General features: G+C 41.2%; 1 protein-coding gene across 1 annotated transcript in view; it reads right to left on the bottom strand.

Annotated features, from left to right (window-relative positions):
• MOB3B (MOB kinase activator 3B) overlaps window positions 1–11,323 on the bottom strand; it is a gene marked incomplete at both ends in the record, with an annotated part of 102,599 nt that extends 91,276 nt beyond the window's left edge. Inside the window, one exon of the mRNA XM_080708953.1 lies at window positions 10,906–11,323. Coding sequence (XP_080565079.1) covers window positions 10,906–11,323 — 418 coding nt within the window. The remainder of the gene's footprint in view (window positions 1–10,905) is intronic.
• Between the last annotated feature and the right edge of the window lie 885 nt (window positions 11,324–12,208).

The raw sequence follows: 12,208 nt of genomic DNA, 5'->3' as shown, positions 1-12,208 counted from the left end.
TATTTGTTTTTATGTTATTATATTTTTGGAGAGAAGGAACATTATAATTTCATTGAATGTAGCTTAACAAAAAGCTTTGAAGTTCTGTAGTCAGGAAAGTCTGAGTACTAAGCCTGGATCAACCAGTTGCTATAAAGATAAAGAAGAAACTTACCTGCTTCCTCATTTGAAACTAAGGATAATACTAATAGTCAACAAAGGGTGCTGCAAGGATTAGGAAAAATATAATAAAGGATCTAGCACACTGCTTGGCCCCAAATAGGTAATGAATGTTAGTTAATTATAATTGTTAAACTTTGAAATTAATGCCCTACATAAACATCGAATCTATTACTTTTAGCTGTTTAGCTGATACTCAAGTTTTGATTAATTGCTATCGTAATGGATGTGAAAAATTCTTTCTGAGATTACTGTAACTATGACATAATCACTATCTTTTCTCAGTTTTTACTTCACCTGGAAAATAGATGTGCAGAGAGCATTTTAGGCAAATTCTCCAATATAATCAAGCAGTATAAACTGCAATAAATCAGAGGTTTTCCCTTTTATGTCACTGTGAAAAGAAAATTAAGCTAAAATTTATTCAGCATTTAATTCTCTGATGGGAACAGCCTAAGTGCTTTATGAACATTAAGTCACCTCTTACAAAGAAGGTGATATTATTGTTACCCCATTCCCAGATGAGGAGCAGGATCAGCAAGTTTCAGAGCTGGCCAAGTTTACATGGCACACAAAGAAAGGAGATGGGGACAGAAGTGAACATAAGCTCTTAAATTTTATACTTCATGAAAAACAGAAATAGAGCCAGCAAACCCTGTGTTCTCTGACAGCAACTGCCCACAGTCAACTTCCTAGGGAGCTGACACCGACTGTTGCCACATTTGCTCACATTTTTCTTCGGAGACATGGAGAGAAGGATGTCCTCACAGATGCCCTCAATGGCAGGCTTTATCTTCTCCACTTTGGAATGGCCAACTATGAAGGGCTTATCTGACAGCCACAACAAGGAAATCCCCAATATTCAATGCCATTCTTCCTTCTGCTCTTGGTGGCAGTGGTAGGATTCCCAGGTTGGAATAGGTAATCATGTGATGTTGAAGGGAATCATTCAGTAGTGATCCCCAGAGGCTGAGGCCTCTTTGTGCTGTCCCATCAGACATTACGGTTCCATCACTTCATTGGGACCACAAGCCAGGAAGGAGCCTGTCATCACAGCAGACTATTAGGGGATATGGCACAAGGACTGGGCAGGAATTGAGCACCCAACAGTTGGCTGGAGCCTTAAAGCAGTGCTGGTGACCTGGGCTGGGTGATGGAGCAGCTGCCAAAGCCCACTGAGAAATAATGAACAAATCCAAATCCAGTTTTTCTTTCCAGGAAGACAAGAATTCCAGTTTCCAAAGGCATGAACTAATATATTACTAAAGGAAGAGTTTGTGTAATAAAAGGATTCTTTGCCAAGTTTTCTTTAAATAGTAAACATTTCTCTGAGAAATAAAATATTATCCAAGCATTGAAATAAATAAAAAGCAACAGCCCCACAATTTTCAGGAATATATCTGTTCCTTAATATGAGCTATATGGCATCAGTCAATCAATACAGTATAGTAGTAAGTGCCTTGCTGGGTGTCTACTTTGTGCTGAGTGTTAATGCTGAGTGCTGTCTCCCATCACAGCAATGGGAAGGTAGCATCGGCTGTGTGTGGGCCACATGCTACCTATGGAAAATGTCTTCTGAAGTTCTACTATGGACCCCTTCCTGCTTCTAACAGTCAGCACTAAGGGAAGTCAACATCATCCCTTGAGTATTGACCATTTGTTTTCTCCACTCTACTGCTTCCACAAGATATAGAAAAAGATGAGAGGAATATGGATGATCAACTGAACCACTGAATGCATGAAATTGTGAATTTCCATATTGGAATGCTTCCTTTCTCACCTCAGTTCACCCAGTGATTCTATTTTATTACAACCAGACTACATAGTATTGAGCAAACCAAGAGTTCAAGCATATCAGCTCTATGGCCCAACATCATACCAGGTCTTTTACGTGTGGCATGCCATTTAAGAGTCTATATTGTATAGACTTTATGGAATTGTTCCATAAAGTAGGCAGTTTCACCTGCATTTTTAGATGCAGGTGAAATAAGTTCAGGCTGATGGACATTTGCTATCAAAGGCTGATAACTAAGTCTCAAACATCCGGGCTATGTGAGAGAAAACTTGGATAAAATGAACAATTAGAATCTGAAATTAGTATGAGGTTGTTAAGCTAAGTCAGGCTAGTAATTTGGCCTCCCGTCAAAATGACTATCATTTAAGTGCATGCCATGTAGAGAGAAGGCAGGCATAGGAAGCGGGCAGAGAGATGCCTCTGGATGCAGACCCTGTCGCTCTGTCCTTTCCCAGTTGGCATGGGGCGGGCCTGCCTCCCTGGGCACCCTTGGCCTCCACAAGGCAGCCCTCTACACCTGATCAACCATCAGTGGAGCAAAAGCAACAGACGCCCTTTCCCCCACTCAGTTATGGCCTTGTTTTTAATCTCTGGCCTCCACCGAATATCATATATCCCAATTTCCCTTCCCAGCTGGCGCTGAGATGTAGCAACTTGCCACCTGAGATAGGGCCCATTAAAATTTCATGGCACAGGTAACGGAGAACTCAGTGCAGGTCAGGACAGCAGGTAATTGGCCTTAACTTACAGGCCAGTCTCCAGGGACACTCAGTCTCCACTGCCTTCTTCTCTGCTTCTTAGCACACTGGAGACCCTTTTCAGCGGTTATCTTTGGGGATTTGTTGAGCATGGGTGGTTATTTAACACTGTCCTCATTAACTCAGCCACCAAGTCACTGAAGTATTGGGTCACAATGTGGGGGTGGGGAGTGGTGACCCTAAACAATACACCATCAATTCTCTATGGCCAGTGGCAGAAGTTTGGGGGAGGGGAGTAGATTCAGCTGTCTCTGCATATTTTCTATGAACAAACTTGAGTAGTATCACATTCTAGAGGAGGCAGAGTTCTTAAAAGACACAGAATGAAAATTCTGTGAACTTTTCATGGACCTAGTATACTTAGCATCAAATGCTAGAACCTGGCTGATTTCAAGTCCCTCCTGTGACTCTTGTTTTTCTCTTAAGATGTTCCCTAGAGAGGATTTAACAAAGGATACAATGGGCAGGCGTAAGCCAAGACCTATGTTGATTCTGGAGTAAGAACAACAGAGACAAGAGATGTTGGTGCAGTTGAGAGCAAGGGCTTTAGATCCCAACTGTGTTTTCTTTTTTACATGTGTGATCCTGGGCAAGTTATTTAATATTTTTGAGTCTCAATTTTCTTCTCTGTACCATTGAAATTATACTATCTGCTGTATGTAGGAGATTCACAGGTTAAATTGCACAGTGCACAAAAAATGCTAAGGTAATGTGTGTTTGGAAAATGGCAGTTTTTCTATTAGGCCTTCCTGGCTAATAAATTCTTAGGAAATAAAATAGTTTACCAGATCTGAAAGGTAAATCATGCTTCCCAAGCCTTGTAAAACTTACCAATTTGCAAGACTATTTGGGCAGGAGGGAGAGGACTCTACTCCTGACAGTGGATATTCTGAGAATACTTATTCCATCCCTGAGATACGATCCAAATAACTTTGCCAGCACTAGTTTTAACGAGTGGATTGTTCTAGATTTGACTAGTGATCTAGATGTGATCTTTCTACTGTTATAGCTAACCTGAACGCACCTTCTACTGAGATTACCTAGTTTGACATTGGACATGGGCAGATGTAATACTCTGTTTTCTGAAAACTAACTGAGAACACCCTTCCTAGTGGCTGCTTTGCTAAAGATTTAGGGACACATTCTTCAAGCTAGGAACTGGCCTAACTCCTAAGAAAACACTGGAATTTTTCAAAGCCTATGAATGATGACAGACCAATTCAGCAATGAAAACTAATAATATTTTTAAGTCTTGTCAAATCCTTTAAAATATTTGCTATTTGGAAGATGATAAATTTTATCAGATAGTATTCAGAAATTACTGGGTAGTTTTCACGAGTTTGGGTGATAGTGATATAGAAAGACACGCAGAGAGAGACAACCAACACGTTCATTTTTAGCAACTCTTATGTCTGTGGGTTCGTGGTCAGGTTTTTTTTTTTTTTTCTCATCTTGCCTTATTTAATCCTTGAAACGGCCCCAATGAGGTCAGAATTGTAATCCTTAGTCTACAAACAAAGAAATGAAATCTTTGAAGTAATGTCACACAGCAGCTTATAAGAGGCAAAACTAGTTGACTAAATCCAAGTCTTTGTGGAAGAACTAGCGCTACAAGCCCAGTGCTAGTTCTTCCACACTAAATATCTTGCCAGTGTTACATCAATTTATACCCAAATTTAAAAAAAAATGGAGACACAATATGGAAAAATAAGAAGTCAAGATGCAAAAGCTAATTATAAAAAGAGCTCAACCTCCCAAGTCTCATCCCTAAGGACATTTTTGCATTCTTACATTCCTTGTCTCGATATTTTGAGAGAGGATGAAATCAGATGTTGTCTCATGAGATAGGTTGCCAAAGGGATACAACTATTTCTACAGTGTACTCGCCTACTGAACAAACTACTCATTTCAGAAAAATATGCAGAGTGATGTAGAGCAGCTAGACATCTGGAGATTGTATGAACTGCTCAAGGACAGAAAAGAAGCTCTATCTGCTTTGCTCTCTTGGTCATTAAAATAGAACCTGGCTCCAAGCAGGTGTGCAGCCAACACTCACTGAATGGATGTGTGAATGAATGAATGACCGAATAGCAGTGTCAAGCAGATGTGTGCTAGCAAAGTGTTTTCCCAAGGCTAAGAATGGAACATGGGGACAGTTGCGGTATTGGGACACACTCCCCAGGCATTTCAGTGGTGATCTTTCTCGAAAGAGCAAACACTCAAACAAGAATCAGGGATTTTAAAGTTCTAGGAAAAAAAACATTTTAGGAAACCTTCTCCATCCTAAATGTTCTCCTGAAGCTATTCGCCAAGATGTCTCCAGCCACATGGAAAACAATCTGTAAAATAAGGATCTGTGCTATGAAGGAGAATGTATGATAGTGCAAAATGTTTAGCCTGTCAAGCTGATACAGACTCCAAAATTACATGTTAGCAGTACAACCTTGAGAAAGCCCCTTAGCTTGTTTAAATCTCACCCTTCTCTCTGATAAATTGAATATTAACTTCATTTTTACTTCACTGAGCTATTATAAGAATTAAGGAAGATTAATGGTGGCAGGCAGAGCACCTGGCATTTAGCAGGCTCCTTAGATGTGAATTCACTTTTTCCCCTCCATTGCCTGATTTTTCCTGTCCTGACACCATTTTATTCAAAAGCCACAGAGAGGTAGATGAGATCACGTGATTTGAGTTTTTATCTGATCTTATTCCTCCTTTTCAAAGATTTTTCAAAGAACACTTGAGTCAGAGGAGTTCTAGGTTTTCTACTCAATTTTTTCTTCTGAGTATCAGAGATAAAATATTAAATACTATTATATATCAGAAAACCAGGGAATCTGGGGACTAGAATGTAGATCTTATTGTAATTAGACAATAGAATCTTTTTTTGTTTTTAAGTTTGTAGCTTTCTGTTTCGCTGTCTTGGCTGTTATCTCTAGAGGTAGTTAAAGAGAGAATGTCAAATGAGGTGGCCGTTGCTTCTGAAGTTACTGCTGTTGTAAGGGTTTTAATAGGGACATCTGTTGGGTTTCTAACAAAGGAAGCCAGAGGAGTTTACGGGAGAGTGAAGGGGACTGTGGTTTACAGGGGAGCCACATCTGGTTAGTATTCTCCCCTCTCAGAAAGCTCGACTTCTGGAATAGCATGGGTCTCCTCGTTAAACCTGGATCTAGCAACAGATGAAAGCCTTTCTCTGCTCAGTGTTTCAATAGTAGAGATCAACAGCTGTTTATATCCCTTAATACCTAACTAAGGGTGAAGCCTTCACATCTGTCAGTATTTTCCGGTCCTATTTCCTTGGATCACAGTGGGGAGGAGGTGAAGTTTGAACCCCTCCCAATTACTAGGCAGGAATACAGAAATATGCCCAGCATCTGAAGCTGTAATTCTAAGCAGAACTCCCCATTTCTTATCTTCCTAGTGACTGTTTTTTGCCTCACATTCTTCTTTTACTTGATCCTGACAGACAACTTGATCATCTCCATGATAATGACTCATGACAGCACAAAGATCAAAAGGAAAAAAAGTGGGCTGGAATCAGGGGGAGGAAGAGGAGGAAATGGAGCGAAACAGAGAAAGTGGTCCTAAAAAAAAGCTTCTTTCAAAAGGAGGTAACAGTACTATCTGGGAGCAGATCACAAGTAAGCAGGATGCTGATGAAGATGCCCACAGTAATGGAGGATGCTTGGGGTCTTCACCTTGGAAACGTTAAACAGAGAAAATAAACCCCTGTGGAAACAAGGCATAGGAAATATCCAGAAACGGTGACAAAGGAATTCAGAGGCATTTGTTAAACTTTGCTGTGACCGTCATTACCGTGCATGTGTAGGACTTTATAAAGAATTTTCCATCCATCCATCCACTCAACCAACAATTAAAAAGGTATCAAAACTTAACTTTTAGTGCTGGGATATTCAGATTCACAGTGCATATTCAGTAACTTTAAGGAGTTTATATTTTAAAGGGTGAGAGACTTCACAGAGGACATGGATCTCAGAGGATACACGGGGATTCATTAGACAGAGGAGTGCATGATACAGAAGGATGAAACCATGCTAAGAAACAGACTTTCTTGGGGAGTAGAAAATATTTTAGGTAGTAAAATAGAAGAGCAGTGGGTGCTTAATAAAAGTAAAGGTACATAAAATACTCAAAATATTCAAATTGCTCATTAGTAAGAAAAAACTTAATTAAAAAACATTCAAGGGTTTGCGGACAGCCTCAGCTACTTAGTGAGGCCTTTTGTAACTCAGTGAGACCCGGTTTCAAAATAAAGAGTAAAAAATAGGGCAGGAGGTGCAGCTCGGAGGTCAAATGCTCCCGGGTTCCATCCCCAGACCCACACACAAAAAAAAAAAATTCAAGGGATCTGAAAAGACAGTCCAGTCCTCAAAAGAAGACATGTAAATGCATAACAGGTATATGATTAGATGATGAGAATTATATATACACACATACATATACATATATACAACACTGGATATATTCATTAGTACATAAACAAAGCTGTGTATATGTACTGCATGAATGGATAAAGGAAATGTAGCATATATACACAATGAAATACTATTCAATCTTTTTCTCTGTGTGTGGTACTGGGGATGAAATCCAGGAGCATTTTAATTCCAAGATAATACCCCCAGCCCTAATTTTTATTCCTTATTTTGAAACAGGGTCTCACTAAGTTGCAGAGGGCCTCACTAAGTAGCTTAGGCTGGCTGCGAATCTATGATCCTACTGTCTCAGCCTCCCAAGCACTGGGATTACAAAAAAGAAATTTTGTCATTTGTGGATGGACCTGGAGAACATTATGTGAAAAAAAGCCACTCACAGAAATATAAATGCCATACAATCTCAATTACATGTGGAATTTTAAAAAGTCATAATTTTACTCTACTCTTATGAATAGGGAGAGGGCAATCAGTAGGTTCAAAGGATAAAAATTTCAGTTAGATAGGAGAAGTGTAGAGATCAATTACACAACATAGTTACTATAGTTTTTTTTTTTTTAAGTGCAAGTTCTTGGTCTCAAGAGGTTCTAATTTAGTTGTTAAGAGGGAGGACCAAAAACTTTGCATTTTGGACAGAAGGCCCAAGTAAATCTGACATAAAGTTTGACAACTTTATATAGCTTAACATTTCCCAAAACATAATTTTCCCAAAAGACAATAATTGTGTTCCATTAAAAATAATAAAGATACTAGGTCAAATTATCAAACACCACATACTAAAAAGTGTTCTCTTCTTGGAAATTCATAATACACATCAGGGTGGTTAGCCGGGCGTGGTGGCGCACGCTTGTAATCCCTGGGCTTGGGAGGCAGAGACAGGAGGATCACACAGGTTTGAAGCCAGCCTCACTGGCTTAAGAGACCCTGTTTCAAAAAAAAAAAAATAATATATATATATATATATATATATATATATATATATATATATATATAATAGGTCTGGGAGTGTAGCCCGGAGGTAGAAGGGTTTCCAGGAACCCCAGTACCACCACCACCAAAAAAAAAAAAAAAAGTCTGGTGGTTAAGCTGGGCATGGTGGTGCATGCTTGTGATCCCAGTACTTGGAAGGCTGAGACAAGAGGATCACTCAGGTTTGAAGCCAGCCTCAGCTACTTAGTGAGGCACTCAACAAACTAGTGAGACCCTGTTTCCAAATAAAATATAAAATAGGTCTGGGAGTATAGCCCAGAGGTAGAAAGCCCCTGGGTTCCATTCCCAGTACCACAAAAAAAAAAAAAAAAAAAAAAAAAAAGTCCAGTGGTAAGGAAGTCAATTTCACTCAGTGTTTCTCAGATGTATTTTTCCCATGAGAGGAAAAATTACATTAAAGCCTCTCAGAGTACTAGCATGCTCGAGAGCATGGATTGGGCAGAGCTGGAACAGAGGACTCAGCTTGTTCCCCTAGTATGTTGAATGACAAAGGAAATGTCTAGAAAAGGAAAGCAGAGTGAAATTACTCTGGGGGAAATGGGGGGATGCACTGATTTCCTCTAAGAAAAGTCTAAAACCACATATTATGCACCATTCTTCCAAGCAGATGGCCAGAAGCTGCTCGATTCTCAAGTAACGCACACGCGCTACCATTTCTGGCCATCAATTCTACGTGGTAACCACAGCTGCCAGCGCGGAGTTCCCAGAGTTCAAAGCATCCAGGAGCAGGCACAGGGGAAGGAGGGAGAGGAGCTACCTTTGTGCACATTTGTTTATATTTATTCATTGTTATCATCTGTTCTGCATGAAGCTTTGGCAGCTGCTGGTAAGGTTTCTGAAAGAGAATAATTCCTCCAGGCAACAAAAGTAACCTCAGACAGTCAATGAAGGTCCCAAAAGACAAGAACCTAAGGAATTCCCACCGTTCAAAGGTGCTTAACATAAACCCAGGGGAGGTTTTGAACCTGCCTCTTTCCTGTTAACAAGGGATAAGAAAGATGAAGAGCAACAGGAACCTGGACAAGCCAAGACAAAACGGGGATTCTGACAAATTGGGTTGTGTGCTGAATATTTCAAGATGTGCCATACTGTACCAATCAACTTATTATACTTTTTTCTGATATAAGCTTAATTACTTCCATTTGCCTCTTCTCAACTTTCCACATGCCACAGGGGGACGCCCCCACCTAGAAATGATTTCAGTGATGTGTTTCAAATACTGTTTTTTTGTACCCAGCAATCTCAGGGCCTTTTAAGAATGATTTCCAATAGTACAATATTTATGGAGTCATTCCAGAAATATTTCCTGAATGCCATACAGGCTCCAGGGCACTGTGCTAGGCACTGGAGATACAACAGTGAAAGTAGGATAGTGCTCATTCTTGTTGAGCCTTGGGCCTCAGGATCATAGGTTCGAATTCAACCTCAACCACTTAGCAAGACCCTGTTTCAAGATTTAAAAATAAAAAAAGTCTGGACATATAGCTCAGAGAAAGAATGTCACTGGGTTCAACCCCCAGTACAAAATAAAACAAACAAACAAAACTCCATCAATATGTGAGAAATTCATGACGCACGGTGTAAAAAAAAAAAAAATAGAGGTAAAATGTTGCGCCTTCCTCTTGAGTTTTATGGCCTATAGCAAAAAACGAACCAAAGCATTTGCATTTCGAGAGATCCTGTTAAGAAAGGGTCAGAGTTAGCCCGGTATGTTGGCACACACTTGTAATCCCAGCATTTGGGAAGCTGAGACAGGAAAACCACAGGTTCACGGACAGCCTCAGCTATTTAGTGAGGCCCTCCACAACTTCATAAGACCCTGTTTCAAAATAAAAGATAAAAAAAATAGGGCTGGGGGTGTAGCTTGGAGGCAGAATGCCCCTGGGTTCCATCCCCAGTACCACAAAAAGGAAGAAGGAGGAGGAGGAGGAGGAGGAGGAGGAGGAGGAGGAGGAGGAGGAGGAGGAGGAGTTAACAGAACAGATTGAAATTAACAACTCATGATCAGGAGAGGGAGGAGAATGCCAGGATCTCTATTTCCTTACAATGTGAACCCCTTTTCACTTGTTTTCCCACAAATCTATGAATTCCCACACTGGGACTTATTAATTTGAGAAATAAATGCTACCAGTAATTGTAGCGGAGTCAGGATAACCTTAGTCAATTAGCAATAAAATAAAGTAAAATAAAATAAAATAAAATAAAAATCTAACCAAGATAACTGGTGGGTTTGGAGTCTATTCTTTTTTTGGAGTGGGGGCAGGTCTGGAGATGGAACCCAGGGGCATTCGACCTCTGAGCTATAGCCCTTGCCCTATTTTTTATTCTTTGTTTTGAAACCGGGTCTCACTGAGTTCCAGAGGGCCTCACTAAGTAGCTGAGGCTATCTGTGAACCGCCATCCTCCTGTCTCAGCCTCCCGAATGCTGGGATTACAAGCGTGCTATTCTTAAGAAAGCCAAAAGATTGAATCTAGCATTTCTCTAGTATCCCCTGGCATGTGACATGTGTACTACTGGGGTCCACAAAATAATTGCTAGTGGTTTATAAATAATTTTTTCATTTCAATGAAGTTATTATATATGGAAAAGGAAATTACAGGCATGTGTGTCTAATGGAATTAAAGGAAACAATGACCTAGGTGCTATCAGTCATTCAAAGGCAGCTCTGGAAGAAGCACCTTCTGTATACATTCTCAGCTTGGTGGATGGGTAGAGCAAAAAACAAATCTGAGAAGCTAGTCATAGACTTACCCACACATGTCGGAAATATATCCTCATTATTGATCTGGACTTCGATCCAATCCATGAGAAGGTTCATGTACTGGGGAGCGGGCAGTGCAGTGGGTTTCTTATACTTGAGGTCATCTTGCCACCGGTACTCATACTTGGGGCCCCCTGACATCACAGGGCAGGTCTGCTCCGTACAGAACTCGCAGATGGTGCCGTAGATGAGGTTGATCCGATTGAAGAAGTCTACCACGTGCACTGCCACCCAGTCATTCTGGTCCTCCCCGCTGGGAAGCTGCACGGCTGCCTTTAGATCCACACCCGAGTTGAGGGATGCCTGAGCCCGTTTGTGCAGCTCAAACCTCTGTGTGCCAGGTTCGAATTTCCTCTTGGGCCGAAAGGTCTTGTCCTTGTTGAACACCTGCTTCAGGGCTATGGACATGGTCTTCTCCTTCTCTTCCTTTCTCTTGCAGGAAGCAAAAAGGCACTTGGAACTTCTCAGTGAGAGATCACAACCCAACAGGGTTTTCCACTGCCAGCCCTCGGGCCCCAGCCTTGCAACCTGCTCCTTCAAGTGCCTCCTAAATGGCCCCTTCCATCTTCCTCTTGAAGGCTTTCCAAGGGAACCTCATGTTCCTTCCTAAAGGCAGAAGAGGAAAGAGAACTTGTGAGTGTTCTGTTTTAAGAAACAGCAAAGGCTGAGATGCGATTCCCACCTGGTGTCCCTGGCTGTGCCACCTCCATCCAAGGACTTGGATGGCAGATTCAACCACAGCCTGTGAGTCTGCACCAGTGGTGTGAACCATGCAAACAACTGGAGAAGAAATGATATCATGCTCTTCCTTCATGGCCGTTGCCTAATCTCTGATGGCTCTTCTGCGGGCGATCATAAGCTCAGTCGGCCTCCCCGAGGTGTCGAGGACAAATGTGTCAATAACTCAATTGTATCCCATGCTGCTCCTTCTTAATGTTGAGTAAGTACAGGGGCACTCCCCCTGTTTCTCCAGATAGAAATGGTGGGAGGAGGTCTGGCTGTTATGTCAAGCTGGTTGATCAGAACATTTCTCTAAGGAATTTAGAGTCAGCAGCCAGCTTTTATCGGACATGATCTACAAGAAGAGATAAAAATTGGGTCTTTTTGAGCCCTACACAGATAATGTGTAGTGTAGTTGAGAACTTGGTCTAAAGAACCAAGAGGGGGTGACTGAAGAGGGAAGAGAGAGAGACTGATGAGGAAGAGGGGGAGTAGAGGAAGGAGGAGGAGGAGGAGAAAGAGGCAAAGGAGAAGGGGGAAGGCACATAAAGAAACAGAAACTAGAGCTGGGCA

Source organism: Muscardinus avellanarius, assembly GCF_963383645.1.
Source record: "Muscardinus avellanarius genome assembly, chromosome: 13".
Classification (NCBI taxonomy): Eukaryota; Metazoa; Chordata; class Mammalia; order Rodentia; family Gliridae; genus Muscardinus; species Muscardinus avellanarius.
Note: the sequence above shows the minus strand (reverse complement) of the source record. Positions and strands in the feature narration are given on the sequence as shown.